The sequence below is a fragment of the Zootermopsis nevadensis genome, unplaced genomic scaffold (assembly GCF_977971745.1).
Source record: "Zootermopsis nevadensis isolate Lab colony 2312 unplaced genomic scaffold, Znev_1.0 Znev_ptg000001l, whole genome shotgun sequence".
NCBI classification, from domain to species: domain Eukaryota; kingdom Metazoa; phylum Arthropoda; class Insecta; order Blattodea; family Termopsidae; genus Zootermopsis; species Zootermopsis nevadensis.
This window is the reverse complement of record NW_028259133.1, coordinates 16,457,661-16,482,397: the sequence shown is the minus strand read 5'-3', so window position 1 is coordinate 16,482,397 and position 24,737 is coordinate 16,457,661. Positions and strand designations below refer to the sequence as shown.

At 37.6% G+C, this 24,737-nt stretch overlaps 1 protein-coding gene across 7 annotated transcripts; it reads right to left on the bottom strand.

Moving 5' to 3' along the window:
• Nucleotides 1–319: 319 nt before the first annotated feature.
• On the bottom strand, nucleotides 320–24,271 carry wnd (Mitogen-activated protein kinase kinase kinase 13 wallenda). Of its 7 annotated transcripts, none has more exons than XM_087344696.1 (14): nucleotides 23,708–24,271; nucleotides 23,228–23,312; nucleotides 20,693–20,794; nucleotides 13,903–14,168; nucleotides 13,197–13,380; nucleotides 11,276–11,467; nucleotides 10,457–10,615; nucleotides 9,615–9,882; nucleotides 8,296–8,606; nucleotides 7,672–7,816; nucleotides 6,583–6,741; nucleotides 5,267–5,970; nucleotides 4,424–4,646; nucleotides 320–3,634 (listed from the first exon to the last, which is right to left on the bottom strand). In XM_087344696.1, exons 3-14 carry the CDS (start codon nucleotides 20,788–20,790, stop codon nucleotides 3,524–3,526), a joined length of 2,820 nt encoding a protein of 939 aa, XP_087200822.1. In that variant the 5' UTR covers nucleotides 20,791–20,794; nucleotides 23,228–23,312; nucleotides 23,708–24,271; the 3' UTR covers nucleotides 320–3,523. The 7 variants fall into 7 exon arrangements, with proteins under 7 accessions (XP_087200822.1, XP_087200811.1, XP_087200813.1 ...); XM_087344685.1 differs by having other exon boundaries at nucleotides 23,244–23,312; XM_087344687.1 differs by lacking the exon at nucleotides 23,228–23,312 and having other exon boundaries at nucleotides 23,708–24,270.
• Nucleotides 24,272–24,737: the final 466 nt, after the last annotated feature.

Genomic DNA, 24,737 nt, shown 5'->3' with positions numbered 1-24,737 from the left:
ATATATGCCTAGTTTCAAAATCATAACTATAGACCAATGTCTCATCTGTAATTATGTTTTTTGACACATTTTCATCCAGTATATTTCATTATTTTCTGCATACTTGAAAGCAATTTTCTTTCTGATCATGTGCCAAAAAAGCAATGAATTTGGATGAGACACAACTTACCTCATATCCAAACCTTACGGTTAAAATGGCCTAACATGAAATAAATTCCTCTCTCCAGCAATTTCATGTCATTTCTTACTAAACCTCATCACTTATACTGCTTAAAGTGCATCATGCAGGCTTATCACTGAAATGAAACCTTTCAAAAACTCATGCCCTGCACACACTATTGCATTTTCAAAAGTTATCTGCACCAACTGATACATTCTTTCCAATAGTTTCACAAAATTTAACACACACGTTCTTTACTCTCAGACACCATTAAATCAATACAGATTTTGAACACTAATCATGAATGACAAACAATGGAATGAAATGTAAACACACCTGCTAATGTTGTATCATGCATGAGAGATTTGAGGTTTTTGTGGCTGTGAGGATGAGGATTTTCTGTGTTTTGGTGCTGTTTAGACTTGTCAGTAGATGTGAGTCCACATGGCACCAAAACCAGAAGAACATCTTGTCAATATGTTCTTCACAGCTGTATTGCTGTATAGTGTGATTTATCCAAGACATAAATTCAGTCTTGACAGTTTTTGATCAGGCCTTGTATATATGAAAGGGTAGAGGCACCTCTTTAATGAATGTGAAGGCATCTACTGTTGAGTATAATACTGACAAGGAGCTGCATCACATCATCGTTTAACTGTCATACACAAACCATCTTATACACAACATGAACATGTCTTTGTTTCACATGACAGGAGATGAATTATATTACTTATGCAAGTTTTAGTGGAATAAAATTCTAAGAGAAACATAAGAATGGGTTTTAAAGCATAACATTCTGAAGTTGCAGCTAATGTTAAAATTCTTGCTGTTGTCTGCACTGCAGTGGGTTGGGTCATATACACATCACTGCCTACTCTCCCATGACAAAGGAGACCAATTTTCTGAACCATCACAAAATCCTGCCTATTATGTCAGAGTACATGTGGTGCAGTTGTCCTCAAAATGCCACATAATCATCCAAATTCAGTACATAGTTTGGAAACTTGATCTAGTATCCAGCACACTTATTTGCACCTACCACTTGAATATGTAAAAGTGCATTATATTAAAATCCTTTGTAATAATTATGACAAATATGACACTGAGTTAAAATAAAAATATAATGAAGTAGGCCCATTTTAACCAATGATTATCAAACAAGAACATTCCAGCAGAATGTTTCACTGCTCTCATCTAAGACATCTTTTTGTAGTAGTAAATTCTCTTCATTTAGCAAGACAGCATGCAGTGTATGAAACTGTAATTTATTTTATTCTCACTGTTCTTATTAATAATCTTAATAAATGTTACTATTCTCTTTCAAAGCTTTCCTCTTAATTTACAAAACTATCGTACTGTTCTATTTTGTCTAAAATTAGGCAAATTGTTCAGTAGCAGGTACACAAAATAGCATGAACTTGCAGAAGTCACATGAGTACAGTGAAACTTGTATCAAAGGTGGTTCTATAGAAATTTATATATACTGAAATCCTATCTTTATAAGGATCTAGACTGCCTTTCCAGCAATATTCTGAGGAAACAGATTTTGTGGCATATGGCAAGTAACTAAAATTGCACTTGTCCAGTTCAGTGATTCTGACTGTCTAGGCTGTCTAAAAACATTTAGTAAAAACAGATATTGACACATTTATCGTAATAACTATTAACATTAATGGCATCAGATCCTGATTAAATAATATGAACCAATTTCAGTATGTGACTTATAGAAATTATAGTGCACTAATTGCAAAAGTCTTCCTTACTAATTATCTGAGAAAATAAATAACACCACACATATTTCTAAAAAAATTGCACAGTGTTTAGGCTGTCATGGTAATGGTTTTAAAAGTCTTACAGTTACAATTAGGAATATCACATTCATAGCAATATGAAGATGTAACAGACCTTCAACATAGAAACATGGCGAGCAAAAAATGTTGTGCTGTGCTACATCTATCTGCCACTGATCGTGGCAAAACACATCTAAACTCACTATCATGAATTGCTCTATTTTTCATTTAGAATAGTTTCCCTTAAAATACAAAATCATAAAAAATAAATTATAACAAAACATGACATAAGGATGGAATGGCTTTTACAAGTAGTTTAAAATGTTCATATTAACAAGTGATGGCTGATAGTTGGACACAACACATTCCACCAGGCTGCTACACAGTTACTTGCACCACTTGTTAAGAAACTGTGTTCACACACAGACATAGTAAATTGTACGCTCTACTGGTGAAATCTCAGCCTGAAGAAATGCGTGACTAACCACTTGCATTTCCCCACAAACTCAAGTATGAACTGCCTCTACTGTAGATGTGTTACCTGAGGAGAAACTAATACAGTTATTGCAAATACTGTATTTATACAATCCAGACTTGAAGGAATGTCAATTTTCACAACCCACACAAGAGCATTCCAATTTGAAGTTGTCTGTTAAATATGGTGATGACAACATGATGGTAACATTTCAGAAACTCTAATTATACCTACATAAAAATCCAAATTTCACCTGCACTTTGGATTTACTTTTCTAAAATGTATTTCTATTTAAAGCATAAGTAATTACATATTTTCCACAGAAGTAATCTAATCTTTTTTGTTCCTCACACAGAACTTTTTAAGAAACTTTAACATCAGATTATCTTCCACAGACTTTGTTAATCACCAATTGTGAATGGAATTGCTCATGCCTTAATAAATCCCTGATAGCCACATGACAAATTCCATTGATAAAAAAGGAGGGACTTTTTGGTTTCAGCTTTTACGACGTACTGTTTATTTAATTAGTGTCCAGTTCCTCACACTTCTCATTGCTCAGAAATATAAATAAATAACTGGACACTAGTCAAATTCTTAACTAAAAAAAAGCCTCTAAAATGGGCACATTAATCATTTCATGTTGTGTTTTAAAAATATTGGTACATGAATTAATAATTAGGCTTCTTAACAGGATCCTGGAATGTGATGAATTCAATTTACCATCTACACAACCATTTACTGTATCATACTGCACTACATGTTTCGACCTCTTCCAGCCTTCTTCAATTGCATATCATAAACATCAGATGGTACCACAGACAGGAAATCACTTTATGGATCCATGCATTGGTTTGCAGTTGATTACTGTGATTTCCTATCCATCATACCATTTAATATTTAAGATATGCACAAGAAGATGGCAAAAAGAGGTCAGAACATGTAGTGCAGTATCATATAATGAAAGGTTGTGCAGACAGTAATACTATTTACAACCATGTTCTTCAAATTCTTAACTGGATGCCTAATGATAGTAAGTTTCCTTAAATGTAATCAAAATGATGACCACTACAAATGTTATCCAGATGTCTATGTTCATCATACCACTGTTTCCAGTTTAGGTGATTTTCCAAGTTGAGACGCAATAGTCATTTCACTGATATCATCTGATTCAGAATCTGAACTGTTAGCTGAAGTTTTTCCAGGTTTCTGAAATAAGAAAAAGAAGATACAAATAAAAGCATGCGTGCGCACACGTGTGTGCATGTGTACACCTCTGCCTCTGCATTCATGTGTGCAACCAAGCAACATATCATGCCATCATAAACAGCAAATTTCACATTTTTATTGTCACTGTATTATGGTAACATGGTTTAAGAATGTGCCTCAGGTTCATCTTAATAATGGTAGGATAGTCTTAAGACAACTGTAATAGTAACAGGATTATTTTAAGTCAACTGAATTAAACAGAATGCTACCCAGGCAAACTTCTGACTCTGAGTGTCCCATTTACTAAATTTAATTAATATCTGATTGCTGACCACATGAAGAAGGTACCAGTTAAATAATCAGGCGAAGCTAAAACAACTAACTTTCTGGGCATTATCTATCATCTTGATTTTTTGTTAAATAAACAACATTTTGAAGACTGGAATTTTTATCCGTCATCGGGTAAAACCTATTCCGTTGGGCCCAATTGATAGAGCTAGTCCCTATCCCTGGAAATTTTGTTAAAAAAATCAAGGTGATGTAAAATGTCCAGAAAGTTTGTTGTTTTAGCAATACACCATCATCACAAACCTTTAGATTTTGTTTATTCAAGTAAAGTGTTTGGTTATTACTTATTTAGTTTGAGTGACATGTCATGGAAATTAAACATGATATACAAGTTGGAAAAATGTAAATTGTTATAATATAAGTACACTTACAAATTAATATTCTCCATTACACTTCTAACCGAAGGCACTCAGTTGTACAAAAACCATTCTCTTTACATACCTCCTTGGTATCACAATGGGGCCTCTTTTTTGCTGCTGATCCTAGCCTCTGCACAATTTGAGGTAGATCAGGGTTGCTCTCCAGAGTAGAGCACTGACTAGATGGGGGATGACTGTAGTCTGGAGTATTCTCTTCATCAGACCCAGCAACATCAGCTGTAACAACTGTGGATTTCTTCAGCCTACGTGACCTACATCGTGGAGCAACAGGCCGCCGAGCAAAGCTGTAAATCATTACACATTAGTTTCTGATACATGCAAAGTGAAAAGATCTGAACTAGAGACTTTTCTATCTGTGCTGTAAACAATGCATTAAGTTTCCCAAAATATAATAGCCATTAACAAAACGTTCTCAGAAGAAACTGATGCCTGCAATCTTAAACGTTTTCAATCTATATGATGAGACAATGATGAAGAATAAATTAATAATTATATTATGATCCATTTCTATGAGTAATCTAAACCAGTACACAGTTTATGTTAAATCTGTCAGTCAGTAACAGATATGTACTTTGTTTTAATACAAAACAAGAAATACTGTATATGATATGATACCACTGGTCACTGACACAAGGGAACAGTGAAGAAACACCTAAGCACATACTTGGGTTTGATACCACAACAGAATTGCACAGACAGCTGTATTTGGAACTAGACAGATTTTAACAAATACACTGCAGTCTTAAGTTTGAAACCTGCATAAGAATCTAATAACAATAAGCACAACCAAAACATAGATAACTGCATGTAAATGTATGATTAATAGTTTTATATATGATAAATCAGATTCATTTTCTAATGTACTGATGGTCTTACATGAAATTTATGCAATCACAATACACACCTCCCTCGGTGAAGTTCATAGCTGCCTGCTGAATACTCTCCTTCTTCCTCTTCTGACCAACTTTCACACATATCATCCCTTGAGTCTTGAGAGTCTATTGTTTCAGAACTGTCTCCCTGTCTCAGCCTAAGTTTTGCAACAGGGTGTACTGAATCTACAGAAACAATAACACCTTGATACTGGGCTGATAACTCTCGGCCACTTCTACCAGCTGCCACAATTCTCCTGGCTAGTTCTTCTTCACTGCAAAATCCATCCTTATGACTTAACCCTGATAGCATTGAAATAACATCATCAGGGTTCCCATTGTTGGCAGTGGTTTCGACAGCAGGTGGTGCAGATGCTCTGTTTCCATTCAAAATTTCATTCACTTTCCTTCCAAGACTTTCCAAATTTTCATCATCACTTTCACGAATAGACAGTCTTAAATTGCAATTTGGTTCAGAATCATCCGAGTGATCAGGATGTGGTTGCAGTTTGTCATCACAATTTATGCTATTTCCATTTAAGCTCTCTGTCCCTGGAGATTTATCTATCACTTTGTGCTCTTCTACCTCTTTGACTGTGCCTGCCTGAGATACGGTCACACTAAACTGACGGCCAGCAAAGTGGGGGTTAGGACTGGTGTCAGTTTCACTGATGTCCATCATTTCAGTCTGTGTCTCACCATCCACCAAATACTGTAGTTTGGAACTGGCATCAGTCTGTAAAACAAAACAAAAAGAACAAGTAAGTACTCACTGTAATAAATTATTAATTCCTTAAGTTACAGATCATGTTATACCTAGAACTCAAGGTCTGAAAATGCAGTAGCCTGCATTCAGTTTGTACTTTGAGGGACACCAGTTTTTAGTATGTGACTTGCCTTAGCACTGTCAACCTGTGCCGTTACAAAAACTGAAGCTTAAAAGAATAAACACTTTTTAACACGCTTCACTAAATTCTACATTTACATAAAATATCAGTGTAGAGGATATTCAGAGTAGCAGAAAATAAGTAGAAAATAAAATAGTGTGACGCAAGAGCATAACTCAGGAGTAATCAATCTCACAAACATGGAAGTTACCTTAAAATAATAATAAAAAACCAATAACAACATACAAACACAAATCTTTACAGTCCACGACTGTAATCTATAGAGACTTGCGGGGTGAAGGAGGAAGGAGGAAAGATAGCGTCTGCCTTTAACGCTACGGAATTACTGCATTCCTTGCAAGTCTCAAGATTACAGTTGTGGACTGTACTTTCTTAGTGTTGATACATTATAATCCTTTAAACTGCATTATTCAATATTCATATTCCTGATTTCACCCCACCTTTTTATTTTGGCTGGCACCAGATTTTGTGAAGCTGCTTTGTGTCCTACATCTGTGTTGTTTCAAAAGATGTTCACAAGGTGCACCTCCAGTAGTAGTGATTAGGCTCTCAGGCTGCTGTGATACACTGTTAAGTACTAAGGCTGCCATGATGGGATTCTATTAAACATAATAGAAATAATGTAATCATGCCCATATCCATGCCTCAAACACAAATCTTTGACTACATAAACATTGTACTGTCACCACAATACCTGATAATAAGCCATTATCTTAACTGTACCATGAATTACAAATACGATAACAGGAAGTAAACATTGCTATTGGATACCTAATTCTACATTCCTAGATCAATTCAAAGTAATCTCTACTGCCACAAACTTGTGTTTTTTTCACCTCATTCACTTGACAGTACCTATACCTGAAATGTCCTCACAATCTTGTGTGCACGACACATTTAGCAGAATTCAAATACAATATCAAATTCTGAACCTAACACCATGTCAATGTCCAGAATTTCTGAAAGGTAAGCAATCATTCTACATGTGTATTTGCAACTAATGAATGCTTGCATCTGTATGGTGTATACACTAGACCTGTAAATTAAAGTAATAATGCAATCTGGTAATCTAGTTCTCTGCAACATTTCAGTCAGTAAGATTTTGAATTTGTAAAATTTGCCCATTACATCAGCATCATGTTTGTATTAGTTAATACACAAAATATGTTTCATACCGAATTCATAGAAATGCTGATAACCTATAACAAAATAAAATTTCATATGTTCCACTGGCTACTAGTTATTGCTATAAAATCAAAAGTAAAATACGGATGTTGCATGTCACTACACTGCTGTTCACATTCAACATAACCTAACCTCAACAAAAGTTAACATATTTTCTGATATATACTGATCAAAAGAAAGTTTTTTGGGAGAAAAATGTGCTGTAAAGGACTCCTTAAGCATGCTTTCTTTCAGAAGGGGATCATTGAAGGTTATGAACTGAAATTTAAATGAGTAGATTCAGGAAGACAAGGTTTTACTATGATATTAAAGTGATGACCTGTCAATGCATAACTTTCACTAACCCCATGGGCCCAGTTATGTGGTGACTCTGGACTAGTCTGCATCTCAGGTGAGGTAGGAGTGGAATGATTGCTGGAAGAGTGGCGCTTGCACAGCTGCTTCTGTGCTTTCAGCAACGAGTGCTTGATTCCAACTTTCTTCTCTCGTCTAACAACAGCAGAAACTCATATGTTAACAAAGTAATACTTTTCCGTAACTACAGAACATAAATGCCAGTTAATTTACAAGGTCACATGCAATACATGTCAATGCTGGTTTAATGCAAATGATCGATACTATAAACAAACTACTCCACAGCAGAAATTAAAATCCACAGACTGTCTAAATGAAGCAAAATTCGGATTAGTATATTTAATAGAAATAAAATGCAGCTGACTGCTTGGTATCAAAACCAACAGAAAGGTGATTAAAGGGAATGGACCAAAGGCCCGGCATATGGTTGCTGACAAGTGTAGCATTAAAAAATATGTCAATACAAATATTTTGGAAATGTAAAGTTCTGCATATGGTATAATTGTATAATTACATAAGTGTGTTGATATTCTGAACATAACGTTATCTTAATTTGATTAAAAAGACAGTATAAGTCAAATAAAAAACCATGTCGCTAATATAGACAAGCTTACTTGAGTAATGCCTGCTCCCACTTCTCTACCTGGCGCAGCTTCACTCTCAGCACCTGTTCTCGCTGTTCTACTTGCAATAACTTCACCATCAGCTCCTGTTTCTGCTGGTCTACCTGCAGTAATCGGGTAATCATCTCCATATACATGTCATTGACACGATCTAACTTGCGCTCATAGTGCTCCCTGATATCCTGAGCATGCTTCAATTCATCATTTCTCTTCTTTATTATATCCTCTTCATATTTTGGAAGATGGGTTCCATTTGACTGCATCTGCTGCATATGCAATCTTATTTCCTGCTTCCATGTTGCCTGTAAAAAGACACACTTATGTTTCACATGTTATCATTTATTATGACCAGTTAAAATGCATTATCTTGAGAGAACCTTCAAGCACAAAGATATGTTTGAGTTGGGTAAACAATTTACATACATGCTACTCCTTAAAAATATCATCAGATCATCATCATTAGTATTCCCATAGAGTAAATATGTGTATCACTTCACACTCACATTAATCATCTTATTTTTTTATTTCTTTATTCTATGGTTTACTGTATACCAATATCAACACCTTGCAATTTTTGCTCTCCCTAGCAGCATAGCAGAGAACTTCCTTAGCAGGAGGTGCATCACCACATGTATATAATATGTGACACAGTTGTGTTCCAGACTGCTCGTCTGCAGTTGTAAAATTAAATATAATGTTGGGAAAAGCATATTTCTAAAAATAACTTTGTCGTGGAGGAATTATTCAATTCTTACACCGCAATGTAAAAAAATATGGTGGAAAAGTTTCGCACAAAAGAAAGGACAACAAGTAAATATGGAAATAAAATGTTTTGACCAGACTAAAACTGCATGATACAAAATACTGTTGCTCCACTTTGCTCTTTAATATGGCATGTCAAAAGTTTACCTTATGAAAGAGCAAAACTGGTATTACATGTAAAAACAGTCTTACAAAATACCCCTAGATTGTGAAGCAAGAAGGCAGTAAGTACTGCAGGTAATTTAATGAATTGGTAATCAATTAATTTCTTAATCCATGCCCTGTGGCTCAGGTTTATAATTTATGATCAGGTATGATTTATTTAAAGTAACTACACAGCAATCAAAAGTTTAAACATTTGCTAATGACTGCAGGAAATCCCACAAAATCAGGAAAACCTTGAAGCATGTTCAAAAATACTGTTGCTAAATGCAAGATTAGCTTAGATCAGGAAGTTTGGTACTTTGGTTAACTACATACTGTCCTGAATATACATAAATAGGAGTGTGAAGTAGGACTGTGCTATCTTGCTACTACAATATGGGTACCTGTGTTCTCAGATAGTCTTCAGGTGACCTGTTAAGAACTTCTACAGATGCAATGTCCAAGTGGATAAGGATGTTCTTGAATGAAGGCCTATTTCGAGGTTTAGCGTTCCAACACTGTTTTACCAGCAGGCGGAAACCTTCTGGACATGTTGAGGGGATTGGAAGATGCAATGAATAACTCCCTACTCCATACATAATGGCTGAAGAGCCTACATCTTTGTATGGTGTTTCACAGGTCAAGAGTTCCCACAACACCACACCATAAGACCTGAACAACAAATCACAAATGTAGTTTCTGTGATAATAATTAAATTACTAAAATACAAGTTTTGAAAGGTAAAGAATCAATAAAAGCAAAGACAGAGATGAACAGTCATATTAAAGAAGTAAGAAATTGTAACTATTCAAACTGATAAACAGGTAATGACAGAAGTCAGCACATACATACGAACATATATTTTATCTACTGAATGCTGGACATTTAATCACTAACAGTATAAGTAAACTAAAGCAGCACAGATGTGCTCTTTGTGACCAGTGGCATGCTATTATTGCACACTGCATAGAAAATGAAGTTAAGAGATAAGATAGGAGCTTAATGTATTTGACTAAAGAAATAAAGGAAAATCAACAAAAATACTTTCAACATGTATTCAGAATGTTTAAAGATCATATATTCAGGAAGTTGCTGCATAATAAGCCATATGGAAGAAAAAGGCCATCCCTTCAACAGATGGAAGCATCAGTTGATATATAAATGGGACTGGATAAAGCCAAAAGGTCTAACATTGCCACTGACGCCAGTGACAATAAATAGCTATATAATTCAACTCAGTTCTTACCATATGTCCACTTTCTCTGAGTATGGTTCACTACGTATAATTTCAGGAGCCATCCAAGCTACAGTTCCAGCAAAGGTCATTTTGGTACTAATTTCATTCCATTCTCGACTTGTACCAAAATCACTTATTTTCACTACCTCCCCATGACCAATTAAAACACTGCAAAAAATCATACATCCATCAACATTAAAATGTATAACATTTGTACTGAACACTGATGTTACAATAGCTTGGTCATAAAAGTGATAAGCCAGAACTGATGCAGAATTGGTCCTTGGAAGATATGTTGAGGATTTGAAGATGGCTGTCTTCTGGGCTGTTGCGCTGTGTAGTCTGGTAGAAGTTTACCGATGTTTAAGACATGCCCCCGCACTCCTATTGGTTCACATGTCCTCACCTTATTCTGACACCAGTCCCCACTGGTTAGGATTTGGCTATTCCTTAATAGTCCAGTTCCTATAACTCCAGCATTTTCCACTCACGTGGCATACTCACTGCCCTGATGATGGAGCCAGCAAGGACATTACTCAGAGGCATATATAAACTCTGTAGATCTCATTAAACATTTTTGAAACCTAACATATGTAGATCATATGTATATAATTTGATATGAAAGACAATGTTTTGTGCATTTTTAAAGCAATTATCAATTCTAAGAGTTTTATATAATTTAATCTGAATACCAAACATTAATTTAAATACTTTGAGTACAAAATATTCAGTACCATTCACAGGATTCTTCCCAAAAAACCCAAAACTGTAACTAGAAGGCGGGAATTTGCTTTTAATATGAGCATATCATTGTAGAGTTTTTCTTACTTTGGACTCTTGAGATCACGATGAATAATCTTGTGATTGTGTAGATAGTGCATTCCAGAAGCTATCTGTTTTGCCCAATTGACAAGTCGCAATGGTGGAACTTCTTCTCCATCTTTGAGTAGATTATACAGTGGGCCATATGGACAAAACTCCATAATGATGCAGTAGCAAGGAGCTTGTGTGCACACACCCCTGGAAGTGACACCATGATCATCATCATCCTTTTTATGTTCTGGCCTCCATAAAAAGAAGTGCACATTCTTCATATTAATACATCCTTATTAAGATTTTCTGATTACCTAGCAAAATAATACTATAATATGAATGTTTATTAGCTCCATCTTTATACAACAAACAAGTTATGTGTTGTGTAACGACAGAACTAATAAACACTTAAAGTCCACTTCACAACATGATGCTCCTGCATAATCTTAATACTACAGCACTTCGAATATGGGCTATTGCTCATGTGATTACCTCTAAGATTATTTACTGTAACTTCATAACTTAACAACTTCTTATTGAATAAGGGCTGTTTGTAATTTTTTTTTCAAGGTATATTAAAATTCCTCAACATAATACAAATTAAAAAAAACCAATAATTCCAAATATTAAAGTGGTATAACAGAATTTCATAAACTGCTTCACAAGAACTACAGGCACAAGTGACTGTACATGAACTAAAACATAAATTTTTAAAACTGCCTCTTGAGGATCTTGAATATAAGCTGATAGGAAGTCAACTCACCTGAAGAACAATATGCTGATTAAATTACAGAGAAAACCAAGCAAAGGAAGTGGTGACAGACTGCGAACACAGCATGTATAATGTACATATATCATCAGTTACAAGCTTTGCATCATATCTAGTATACAGAGTGAGTCAGAAGTATGTTTACAAACTTCATGTGCGTGTTCCAGGATCAAAAATAAGAAAAAATGTTCCCATGAACATGGAGTCGCAAATGTTTCATTTTCGAAATAATAGCCCAAAATAAGTTATAATGTATGCCTTTATTGCCAAGTATAAGGACAGGGATGATTCTTTGTAATAGATGCTCAAAGGTTGCTCCTCCATTCTCCACACATGCACGAGCACGACGTACACAGGACTGACGAATTCGTTCGTACACACCACGGTTTCCTTGAATTATCTGGCATGCAATTTGCACACGTTCCCATAGGTCGTCTTCATTGTTTACGGGTGTTGCATAAACGACGGACTTCAAATGACCCCACAGATAAAAGTCCAGTGGATTCAGGTGCGGTGACCTCGGTGGCCATGCTACTGGGCCACGACACCCAATCCATCGCTGAGGGTAATGTTCATTGAGATGATATCTGACACGATGGGAGAAGTGTGCTGGTGTTCTGTTGTGCATAAACCACATTTGTCTTCTTGAATTCAGTGGTACATCTACAAGGAGACATGGCAAGCGTCTTCTTAAGAATCACCGATATGAAGGTCCTCTTAGATGCGATGGAAGCATGTGTGGACCAATAAGCATGTCGCCAACAATTCCTGCCCAAACGTTTATTGAAAATTTGTAATATAAAGTCAATTCATTGAAACTTATTTTTGGCTATTTTTTAGATAATGAAACATTTGCGACCCCATGTTCATAGCAACATTTTTCTTATTTTTGATCCTGGAACACATACACGAAGTTTGTAAACATACTTCTGACTCACTCTGTATAACACAAATTTTGTCTTGTGTCATGTTAAGTACCTCAACAAGTTTCATATTTGATTTCATGTACAGCCACCAAGAAGGATTAGGCAGAACTGGAAACAGACTTGGCATGTGATTCAGCTCAGACTATTTTTTTCTAAATTTGTGTACCTGCTTATGTTTATAAAAGGACCTTGTGATACAGACTTCCTAGATCAGGTTACAGTATAGTGTTATTTTACTCACTTGAACTGCACAATGTTGGGATGATTTAGTTTCCTGAGATTCCGAATGTCTGTTTCCTTTTGCTCCCTAACTTTCTTCACAGCAACCACTTCTCCTCTGAGCTTACCGCTGAAGACAGCACCTTGAGCACCAGAGCCCAGCCACTTCAGATCACTGATTGACTCAAATGGTATTTCCCAGTCATCTGCACATTTTAAAATTAACTGGTTAATACAATACTTCAGTATTTATGGAGTAATAATAATTATTCTGGTTGGCCATATAAAAATACAGTTTTGCAGTGAGGATCCACTAACTTTGTCAGGTTTCATCACAGAAGAAAGCCAAACAGAATTATAGGATAATTTAGAAAATATATGTAAAATTTGTCAGATATAACCTCAAAGTTTCACACAATTGCCATGGTTGCAATTGTTGCAATTAATTGTTGAAATTACAAAAATGTATACATATTCAGTAATCAGTTAACACTTACTCAATAAGTGTCATCTCCTGGTACATACTTATCTAATCCATCCCAGTAGTCTTAAAAACAAGGCATCTTCTAGCACATCACAAAGTTGATTTAAAATTCATGGTTCACAGCCATGTTTCATTGAATGTGTGTGGACTGATTATACGTGTACATTCTATTTACATTACATTTTGGAAATATTGCTTTAAGTAGGTTTGTTTACATTTCCAGGACTGGTAATCCTTAAATCACCTTGGTGTCCTTTGATTTCATTTGCAGTTGCCTTGCCAATGATGGTCCAGACTGGACGGAGACAGCCCCAGAGACCATCAATCCAGCCAGTGTGCTGAGCTGCTGAATGGTCTTGATAGCCAACACTGACACCAGGACTACAGGGAGATTGCTTGCTTGAGTCGTCATGACTGGTCTCATCAGAACGTTCTTCTGGAGGAGGCTCTTCCTTGGGTGATGACGACTGCAGACTCAATTGCCCCAATTCCTCTTTGATGCACAATATACTGCAAACCATTCAGAAGAATGTGAATTTGTTCAATATGTAATCTGTCAATGGTTCTCAACTGTTCCTGTTTCACAGACAGAAAAAAAAACAATGAAGATGACAACTTCTGCGATATTGCACTGTGTAATCTTCTGGAAGTTGACCAACGTTTCTGAGATGCCTACTGCTACCATCATTCTCTACAGATATTGTTTCACATTCTACAAAGAATGGCCAAAATAAATTGTTTCTCTCTGTAAAATCAATTAACACACAGATTAACATATATCTAAGCTAATATGACAACGGCGCTTATGTCGCCCAACCTCAAAAATGCGCGCGCCCACCATGTTTGTATGTGAATTGGAACGTACAAAGGCAAGATCACCTCTACACGGCATGACATATATACCAAATTTCGTGCAAATCCGTCAATGGCCCAGAATTTACTGGGGATCTGAAAAGGCATTGGCATGACGTACTGTGCCTAAAACTTTCCTTATAAATAAGTAAAATTGGCGAAAAGTTAAAAATCGTGAAATGACGGGCAGACGATACGCAGGCAATACCAACAAATTACTATGTCAAGAATTCGTTATGCAGTTACTGCAAATAATCAATTACAAATAGCTTTGTGTCAATAACATACATGACCCCTATGTAAAAGACTAATGCCAATACATAATGCAATTAGTAACAAAGTTGTCGGTCGCATTGCTTGGAGCCTACAGTGCAATGAGCGAGGCAGCATCCGTCCACGATAATGTCAAGGCCTACCTTACAATGCAAAAATAAAGTTGTAGTAACATTTTTGGGATTACATAAAACACGCTGATACAGTTAAACGTTGTTTTCACTTGTGTTCGTTACATGTTTCAGTAAATATAACTTACGAAATTTTCATGATGCTTTTCCTTGGACACTAGTTAATAAGTTCTGTCACGCATCTAAGATGCTCAAAAAATCACTGAATTTCAGCCTACAGTGCCTTTAGTTTGATCACTGATGAGTTTAAATTACAATGAACCACAAATTCTGAAGCACTTTCGTCCCACCTGTCACTACACGCATTATCTGTACAGCACGTGATGACACTGTGACGTCATATTTGTTATCACTCCAAATACGTCACACATTCCAAACAACATGCTTCTCAAGTAATCATTTTGTATGGACACAAAAGTCTACATGACTTCTCGAAATATTTTAATTCTGCATCTTTACATTCGTTTCGGTCTACTGTTGCCTACTTTAAGGACAGAATGCAGCAGGTCCAAATCATGTTCAGTATTAAACACGTCATAACTAACAGCAAAAATACGTTACGATCTTCCTGTAATATAAATTGGAACCCTCGGAAAAACTACCGTAAACAAGGCACCGAGAGGGCTTTGCTGTTCCGTAGACTCCAACCAAATCCCATATATATAATTTTAATTTCACGTGTTCTTTCAACAGTCATAGTTGCAGACATGACTTAAAAACTTTACAAAATTCAAGCGACCGTACCCTTCCAGCCTATCCGTTCTCACTACCCACAATTATAGTTCCAGATCAAAGAAAGGAGCTCTGCGGATGAAAAGAAAACCCTCAAGGCCTGTCGTCTCGTCGCCATCCGTATTACGCGACGGCCATCATCAGGATACACTGCGGGTATGTGTAAAAATGTTCGCTTTTTACCAACTTACAGCAAACTTGGTACGCTTATGCCTTGATACCAGGAAATAAGAGAGCTCAGAACTTCGCAAGTGTCCTGAGATCGAGGTCCGGTGAGGGTGGTTTCTGAAATTCGGAAACTAAGCACAATATAAGTACGATGCCGTGATTAAACTTGTTTCTTTCAAAGAGGAGATTACAGGGCAAAGATCATAATCCCGAGAACCTGTCCTGGTTTGGAATATCTGTGAAGATGGTTTCTGCAGAAAGGCTACTAAGCATGGTAGAATAACGGAAACAATAACAAATTGTCTATTTCTGCGGGAGATTACAGAAGTAAAGGCTACAAACTCGAAAACTATGCTGGGTTCGAATCCCGGTGAAGATGCTAGGTTTAGGAATAGCACATTTTTGATGTGGTATTCAACGATACTTACCGAATAATCCGAACTATGATAAGCAATCGACTAATACAAATTTATATTAAATGTAAGCATTTGTAGGATTTCGCCGTAGTAACACTGCGGGCACTCTGCTAGAAGTCACTAAAACACTCATCACCCCCTGATGATGAAGGCAGTAAGCACCTCTAAAACGGTCTTCGCCTAGATCTTTGTAGGCTTACAATGAGTTATTCTATTAATCCTTTAAATTATCATTAAAATAGGCTAAGAATAAAATGAAATTCCAAAGTACATCACAAAGTAGAAGCAAATGGCTTCTCGCCATTGTCATTTCTTAAATCGTATATATGTTCTGAACAAGTAATAAAATTTGTTAATCCTCACCGCAATCTATCAATCTACCTCTGAAGTCAAATTCTGGATCGGATTCGGTAAAGAGTGTATATATGGATACTTGTACGCACTTTGTTGTAACACACTCTCACTGACACGTATCATTTTGTGAAACACACGCTATACGTTATGCAGGCATTTATATAGAAGTTGCCTACCTGCTCGTGAAATCTTGTGGAGGCGGTGGGAACCCTTTAGAGTTGCTCGCATTCTTGCTACTGACCAAAATGCTACGGAAAATCATTATATGAATTTCCCGATCGCGATTTCTGGTAGATTTGAACGAAAAAATACGACAGCAGGTATTTCCCATACATGGACGTGCACACAAACACTGGCAGACGAAACGTCTTCAGTCAGCCAACTGCACTGTTTTCCCACTTCCCCTTAACAAGGTTCCATTCATTATTCAAATTATTTACTCAAAGAACGTTAGTTCCGAAGTTACCCGTTCCTCCTATCACGTTATCAGTTGCGCTATCGTCTATCGGCAGGGGTCGACAAACTATCGATAAACAACATTCAAAAACTAAAACTGCGTTTAATTAACCTTTGAAGTACCGCTAACAATTCTCGTGGTCATAAAACTTGTCAGCCAATCCACTGCATACGTAGCGCCCCCCATATGACACCACATAAGAGATACAAAGGGGGGGGGGGGTTCTGGAGACAACAACTCAACAGATTCACGTATGCAAAATCACAATCTTGCAGAAATGCTAACGACGACCAAAACTGGAACGGTGACAGGTGGGAAAAGGCGTCCTACCTAACCTTATATGGATGTAAAAAAAGTTAACAGTAGCTAGAAACTGTTCAAATATTTACACGAACGATGTCGCGGACTGGACACAATTCTTCTACCGTTTGTCCTTTGCACACTCCTGGTTTCCTAGTTCTTGTACGCCATTGATTAAAACATCGCATACCCAGACAGTGGCATTCCTACAGTAAAAATTCTTCCGCTGATAGCCGTTTACTCACTCCTGGTTTGCCAGCTGTTATACACCAGCATTTTTATCTGGATAATCCAAGTTCTTTGTTTTGTTCCACACTCGTCGGTCGGACGTCAGCATCCTGAGGCACGTCAGTGGCACGATACTGGCCCAAAGTTTGAAGCGACGAATAAGAAGACGATTATTTCGAGGGGATGTCAAACGTCTTTCACAATCAGAAGAAGGTATTAAACATTTCCTGCAGGTATGTTATTGCAGCAAGTTATGGAATAATGAGTATAAAAATTTCATCCTTCTGAGATACTGTGCAGTATAGTTTTGCATAAGTCTGGCCGACGTTTCAGATGTTCTTGCTGTCTCCATAATCAGGATATCGCCCTCTAAAATATCGGTCAACTTCTATGAGACTACACAGCGCAATATTCCAGAAGGCTGTAATCTTCAAGTTATGGAAAATATTCCGAAGTTCTTGTACTCGCATTTGGGCTTATCCCGGTAACAAAATAACACAGGTATCGGAACGACACCGAAATTCGGTGAAGAAGTGGACTTTGCAGAGTACCTCAGAAAAGAGGGAAAACATAACCATAAAATACACTTCTTGGTGACCATTTTAAAGCTGAAATGCGGACGCTGGAGTTCCCTGTTGCCCTATGTTAGTTCAGTTTGTAGGCTGCCTTTACACTACAATTATTTTGTATAGAAGCACGTGGAAAAGAAATCAAAATGTTATGAAAAATATTTCGAGGATGGGCCCACGCACCTATTTCGTCCTCAGGTTTGGTCCTCAAAGCAGTTCAGGCATGTCCGCTTGCCAGTCTTTGTCATTTTGAGAAACCGAGGGCAAAGTCTACTTTTGTAATGCAAATGACGGCAAAGCAGTTCATTCATCAACAGACCCAACAAAATGGTAAACATTCGGATCCAATTAACTACATATATATTGTTATTTTGTGCCAATAACTGTTAATTTATAGGATACGTATAACCATTTTGCGGTCTGGGCTAAAATTCCACAAAACAGCTGTACGTACTATTTGCAAAGAGATTTTAACTTCAGCCAAACAACAAAATATCTGTAGCTTAGATCAGCGGTATTCAACCTTTTTTGTTCGAGTACCCCCAGATATAATTTCTCTTCAACTTTGTACCCCCAAAGTTGTTGGTGTATAATTCAAGTTATACATAGTATATAATCTACACCTAAAATAATTAAATAAATTACTGATTATTCAGTGTTTATTATAAAATAATATATTTTTTTTAAATTTCACGTACCCCAGGTTGAATACCACTAGCTTAGATTATGCATAATAAATCAGACATGATTAACTTCTTACGAGAAATCATGTTTAGAATGTACGATCTGAAGCTTTCACGGCGGCTAATAATAATGAATTATCCTCGGCTGAGAGCCCTGATGACGAGGGCGAAGATGGCTCTCGAAACGTTGGTGTTTTCTTCATTAAACCACCTGACACGGCTGGTGGCCCGAGAAGAATTCATTATACATTTTTAGGATGTATGGATAAATCACAGTATATCTTCTGGGATATTCCGCCGTGTAGTCTGATAGAAGTTTACAGACATTTCACAGGTGCTTGATGCCTCCATCATCAGTGCGGATTACTCTGGACTCAACATCTACTTAATGGCATACACGAATTCGCGTAAGAACATAGATGTCTGCAAAATAATGTATTAACTGTTACCGCTCTACTACATAACCTCTTTCAGAAGTATTATAACCTTCAGCGTACCTCTATTACATATTAAGGAATGTTCACAAAAGTCAATTTACAAAAAATCTTAAAAGTATCATTAATTTCAAGTGTTGTATAGGCCTATGCTGCGTAACGTAAATAAACAACATACTTTTTTCAAGAACCCAACATTCTTGGATCTCGGGAACTACACTACAAAAATATGGAGAATGTGGAATTGATGAGACTATGTAACGGGAAGTCAAGGTCGACATATGGAGCATAATGTAGTACGTCCCCAACAACAACAACAACAAAAGAAACAACACCAGTAATGTTAACGTCACAAACAAAAGTTACCTTTCTTTTGGAGCATCCTGTACTTATAGATATCGTGTACTTATTGTATGGTCCAATGTCTGCAAGAGACTGGGCCAAGCCTACGTTCATTTCCAACCTAATGTTTCCACAGACAATCCAGACAACGTAACTGGAGATTCCTCACTACGTCTTAATGCAGCAGGGCCAGCGACCCAGGTAACGGGAGGAGCGAGCGTGTTTAGTGTAGTAGCAGTCGTAAAAATGTTGCTCATATGAGACCAGTTACGACAGACATTGCTCAGATTCTGTCAGATGGTCCTCTTGTCGCTCTTTCAATTTTTAATATAACTTTACTAGCGGAAAGACCCGTCTAAACTCAACGTTTTGTAGAATCTATTATAATTTTCTTCTTCTCTTTCATACCTTTATCTGCTTTAGAAGCTATTCTAAAAGCTGACTAATGGCAGCAGCACTTTCAAAATTGAACCAACGTTTCAGAGGTCATACTGCCTCCGTCATCAGGGCGATACTACACGGCGCAACAACCCAGAAGACAGAAATCTTCATACTCATCGCCCTGATGATGGAGGCAGTATGACCTCTGAAACGTTGGTTAACATCGACCATACTACACAGCGCAACAACCCAGAAGTCAGAAATCTTCATACTCACCGCTGTGAAAACCTCAAATCTTACAAATCAGTCATTCAATAAAATCTTCTCGGGCAATCAGCCGCGTTAGCTGGTTACCGTAGTAAACCGACGTTTCGGGAACAAACTCTGTCCCCATCTTCAGGGTTCTGATGTGACTGAATCCTCGGAAGTCCGTGGCTGATTGCCCGAGAAGATTTTATTGATTGTACTCGCCGCGAAAGTCTCAAATCCTAAATCAGTCAATGTTCGTACACAGCTAAAACATATTTTACCTACGGCATTTCAAAGAGGAAGCGATCTCTGCAAGCAGTGGTTACGTCACTAGCTACATCGAATTAAATAGCATGTTTTAACATCAATAACGCCTGCATTTCCTAAAGTCCCTGCAGACTTTCAAGCCGCTTAGTGCAGTTTCATTTAACCTTGCATTCTTGCAATGAGCTGCATACGACATACCTGTTCCTAAAGTTGTCTTGGTCGTCTCGGCTGGCGGACAGAGAAACAGACCCATCTGCATCCTGAGAGCATTCCATTGTTCCCACGGGCGTGTGCATTATCCTGAACAAAAACATCGTATTCAATCACCAGAAACAAATCGCACAGCACAGATTATCACGCATTTTCACAGGGTAGCCGCATTCAGGCAGGAGACTTAACTTCTACAAGCTTCAAATGCCTCATAATAAAATGACAACTAAATAAACTTCAAATGAACACTGACGAAGAAGGAACAAAAAACTAATTCAACGACAACAGCTGTGCCTTTTGAATTAAAAATTTTCACTTCTAGCTCCTGGGAACAGAGTCTTTCCTCAGAAACTGCTAGTCACATGAACCAATCCATACCCCCCGCCCTATTTCCCTACGGAAAACATCACAGAAAAACTATTTCTGCGAATTAGGTAACAATAGGCTGGTATGAAAAAGTGGGGTTAATGATATAATGCAAATGCCGTTAACCTTCGGCCGTAAACCGCAGAATCAATAAGACAAAGACAGCCTAATGTTGGAACCTCATGATGTAAATTTATCAAGGGGTAAATAATGTAATACCAGATTCCTTGATGAACGGATATAATGAAGCCTGAGATGACTCTTAAAACGATCAAATTTCTGATTAATACTGGCCTCGACATTTAGGCTTATACGTTGGTTATTTATCAACGCTGCACTCAGAAACGGCGAGGTTTGATATTAATTAACACGACCTAATTATATTTAGACACGGATTCTAAAATCACGTTTTGTAACATTTTGAAACCTTATTTATTAACCTCGAGATTAAAACTGTAGAAAGTATTAGCTCTTACGTTCTACCTTTGTGGCGGCGAAATGACGTCGGGACACGTGACGAAAACAGATTACAAGCTAGAGATTCAATTTTTTTTACGACGAACGGTACAAAATAAAGAAATTTCGGGAGACCTCTAAACTGAATCGTTAGAAGAAAAACTCAATTCATATTGAAAATAATTTGATTCAACAAGTCTGTGGAATAAAACACTACAGACTTCCAGCATAGCAACTGAGGTCCTCATGGCGGCGAAAATCATGGTGACTCCTTATGAGTTTCTGACGGATTGCCTACCTGGAGACGCAGTCGATGCAGACCGAGTGTCCGTGGTCTGTGTCCGGCTCGAACAAATAAAATTCACAATCAGATCGACCATTTTGGCATATGACTGTTTTAAAAAAATTGTAAAATTGGATTTGAACTTCGTGGAGTGTTCAGCGGTTTCGGAGATAATTAGACTTACGGGCAGAAATACAGCTGCAGTCTTGTCGCTATGCTCCCTCCAATGTATCATAGTGCCCAGGTTAAGGAGGTACCTCGTGTCACGGCGAGCGGTGAGGCGAGGGAGGGAGGGAGCTGGAGAGAAAGTTTGACGGGGCACACTTCACGAGGACCATACCTCTCTTGAGAGGAAGGTGTCTAAACAACGGAAGAAAGTAACGTTGAGCCAGCTTGGTAAACGAACATTTGAACATACCTCCATTCATTTGTAGAAAGTATTTTACTATTTCAACCTTTCATTAAGATCTATATTAATTAATACACTGTTCATAAATATGCTGTAATAATTCTGCGAAAAATACGTGTTGGTATTCACGTCTTGTTAAAAAGGTTTAAAATTCTTTATTGTAGAGTCGGTTTCATTGATGTTAGAAAATCAGATACTTGCATTTGCACTGTACTACAATTTGAATGCCTTATTTTACATTTTGCTGTGGATATGCCACACAAGAAACACAGTTAGGTGTCTACTATCAACAACCAGGAAGACAGGACGAAGCCTTCATAAACTAAGGATAACAGGAGAGCTTCGCTGTTCTCATCGACAAGTTACCAGGGTCAGATGCGGAAAACCGAAAGACGTCTGTAGTACAAAATGTGTATACCTGAATGCACATGTGAGCGGGAAAAACGACGTACGTAATTTTAAAGTGGAAATGCAATGCAAATTAAACAATCCCTTGATTATTTAACGCTGCGGTATGAAATGAATAGGATTCAGAATGTAGACAGTGGCAATACTAGTAATTAAATACATGCCCCTTTCAATTATTTACATTATTCAGACTCCACATTCTACATCTTAACAATACGACCTTGAGCATGATCACCAGTTGTGTTAATTACGTTAGAATGGTTAGTGTTATAAAAATCCAAGTAATACAAAATCCAAGTTTAGACAAGTCTTGGGGGGGGGGGGGTAAATATGTGAGGAAAATTTGTATCAGACACTCATAAGTAATGCATTCCAACATAAAGTTCGTGCTATATTGTCATTGCTACATGTTTATATAATTTAAGGATATAAAAACTGAACTTCGTTGAACCAATGACCCGCTGTATGGAATCACGCACGCCTACAAAATCTAGCCCCTTTCACTTTCACCACACAGACCCTAGTCCTGGGCAATTTGTCATTTACTAGTGTATCTAAACGTCCATTATGAATGCAAAATACATATATAATGCATACATACGTGAATACATACGCACATGCATGCACACACGACCTCAGGTATCAGTATCACTGACTGGCCAGGCTTATGATGATGGGGTCAGCGCCTCGGAACCAAATTCGAATAGGTACATGAAATTCAGGGCAATCATGTGATTAATTTCATTGACTTAAATTCTAAGTAGTCTATCCCCATTCAAACAGAATATAGTATATAATTCTATTTAGAATAATTCTCTTCCATGACAACAATATATTCTCTTCATCTTTTTTTTAACAAACAGAAGAATATCGATTCATTGTTATGGCAACTTTCAGTCTTAAAATTTCCCACACCTAGCAAAAGCATTCCTCAGAACTCTTATGCAACATGATAGATTGAACTCAAATAACATCAAGAGAATTATACTGAGTGAAGAATGAATAACATTCTGTTAACAGACGACTCTATCAGACTGATGGACTACGACGAGGGAAGAATGAACAACACTGCGTAACTTACCTGTTTGTGAATGGGCAGTGTCAAGTGGCTCCACTTGAATTACGAACAATGTGTGGCAGACATCCGATTTCCGTATCCGAACAAGCGAACACACGCACTCAACAGTTCACAGCACACTTCGCTAAACATTGTCCTGGCGAACCCTTTGATACAGGGCCCAGAGCAAACCGAGTCGCATCTTGTCACGAAGTGCTTTACACCCCTCCAAGACGTCAACTCCCCCTCAACAGTAGGAATGCAACATGGCGGACAGGTACATGAGCGCGGGTGCGCGCTCTGTTGGCCGCGATCGATGTACACTAGAGATTACGTCACTGGAAGTGGGGTGAGAGATGGTGGGGGCAAACCTACGGAAGAACGTGGGAGTAGAATTTACAAGTTTGAAATTTTACTCACACAAAAGCACAGACTGCAAGACAATAATTAACACTTGTTACTGGTGCCGATGACAGACACACGGCCAGGTCAGTGGCTGTCAATCAACACACCAGCCACCATGTCTCCCATTCTACTGTCGACACGCAGTGGTGTTCAGCAACACGAATAATCTATACAGCAAGAACTTTCGTCCAAGACCACTAACATGTCCGTCGCCTTTATATGAGGTGGAACCTGTCTGTCTACTGATGTTCGACTGGAGACACAAGCTACGAGGGCGCCCCGAATGTAGATCGATAAAATCCAAACGACGAGGCGACGGCTGCCTGCCTGCCTCCCTGCCCAAGAAATGCATAACCCGTTGTCATAAGTTTGAATTCCTGTAATCACTGCATGAGAGCATGACCCTTGACGCAAACATGAACCGGTGTGTTCTTCTTTATTGCATAATATGCTGGATAACCAATGACTCGCGGTAGGTTCAGTCGGTAGTGACTGGTATTTTGTAGACCAGGACCGAAATCCCAGAACTGTTGGATTTTCTTTCCACCAACACGACTGAAAAGGGTATGGGGCCCGTTCGGACACTTTCCAATGGATAAAAGGGATTCTTTCCTGACAGTAAAGCAGCTGGAGCGTGAAGCTAATGCCT

Coding starts and splice junctions, on each gene's coding strand:
- wnd (XM_022070883.2), bottom strand. CDS start 16,915: ATGGGAAATACCTGCTGTCGTATTTTTTCGTTCAAATCTACCAGAAAT. Junction 7,817..8,295: donor TGGGAGCAGGCATTACTCAA/GTAAGCTTGTCT, acceptor TGCTGTTGTTAG/ACGAGAGAAGAAAGTTGGAA. Junction 4,647..5,266: donor TATGAACTTCACCGAGGGAG/GTGTGTATTGTG, acceptor AATGATTTACAG/CTTTGCTCGGCGGCCTGTTG.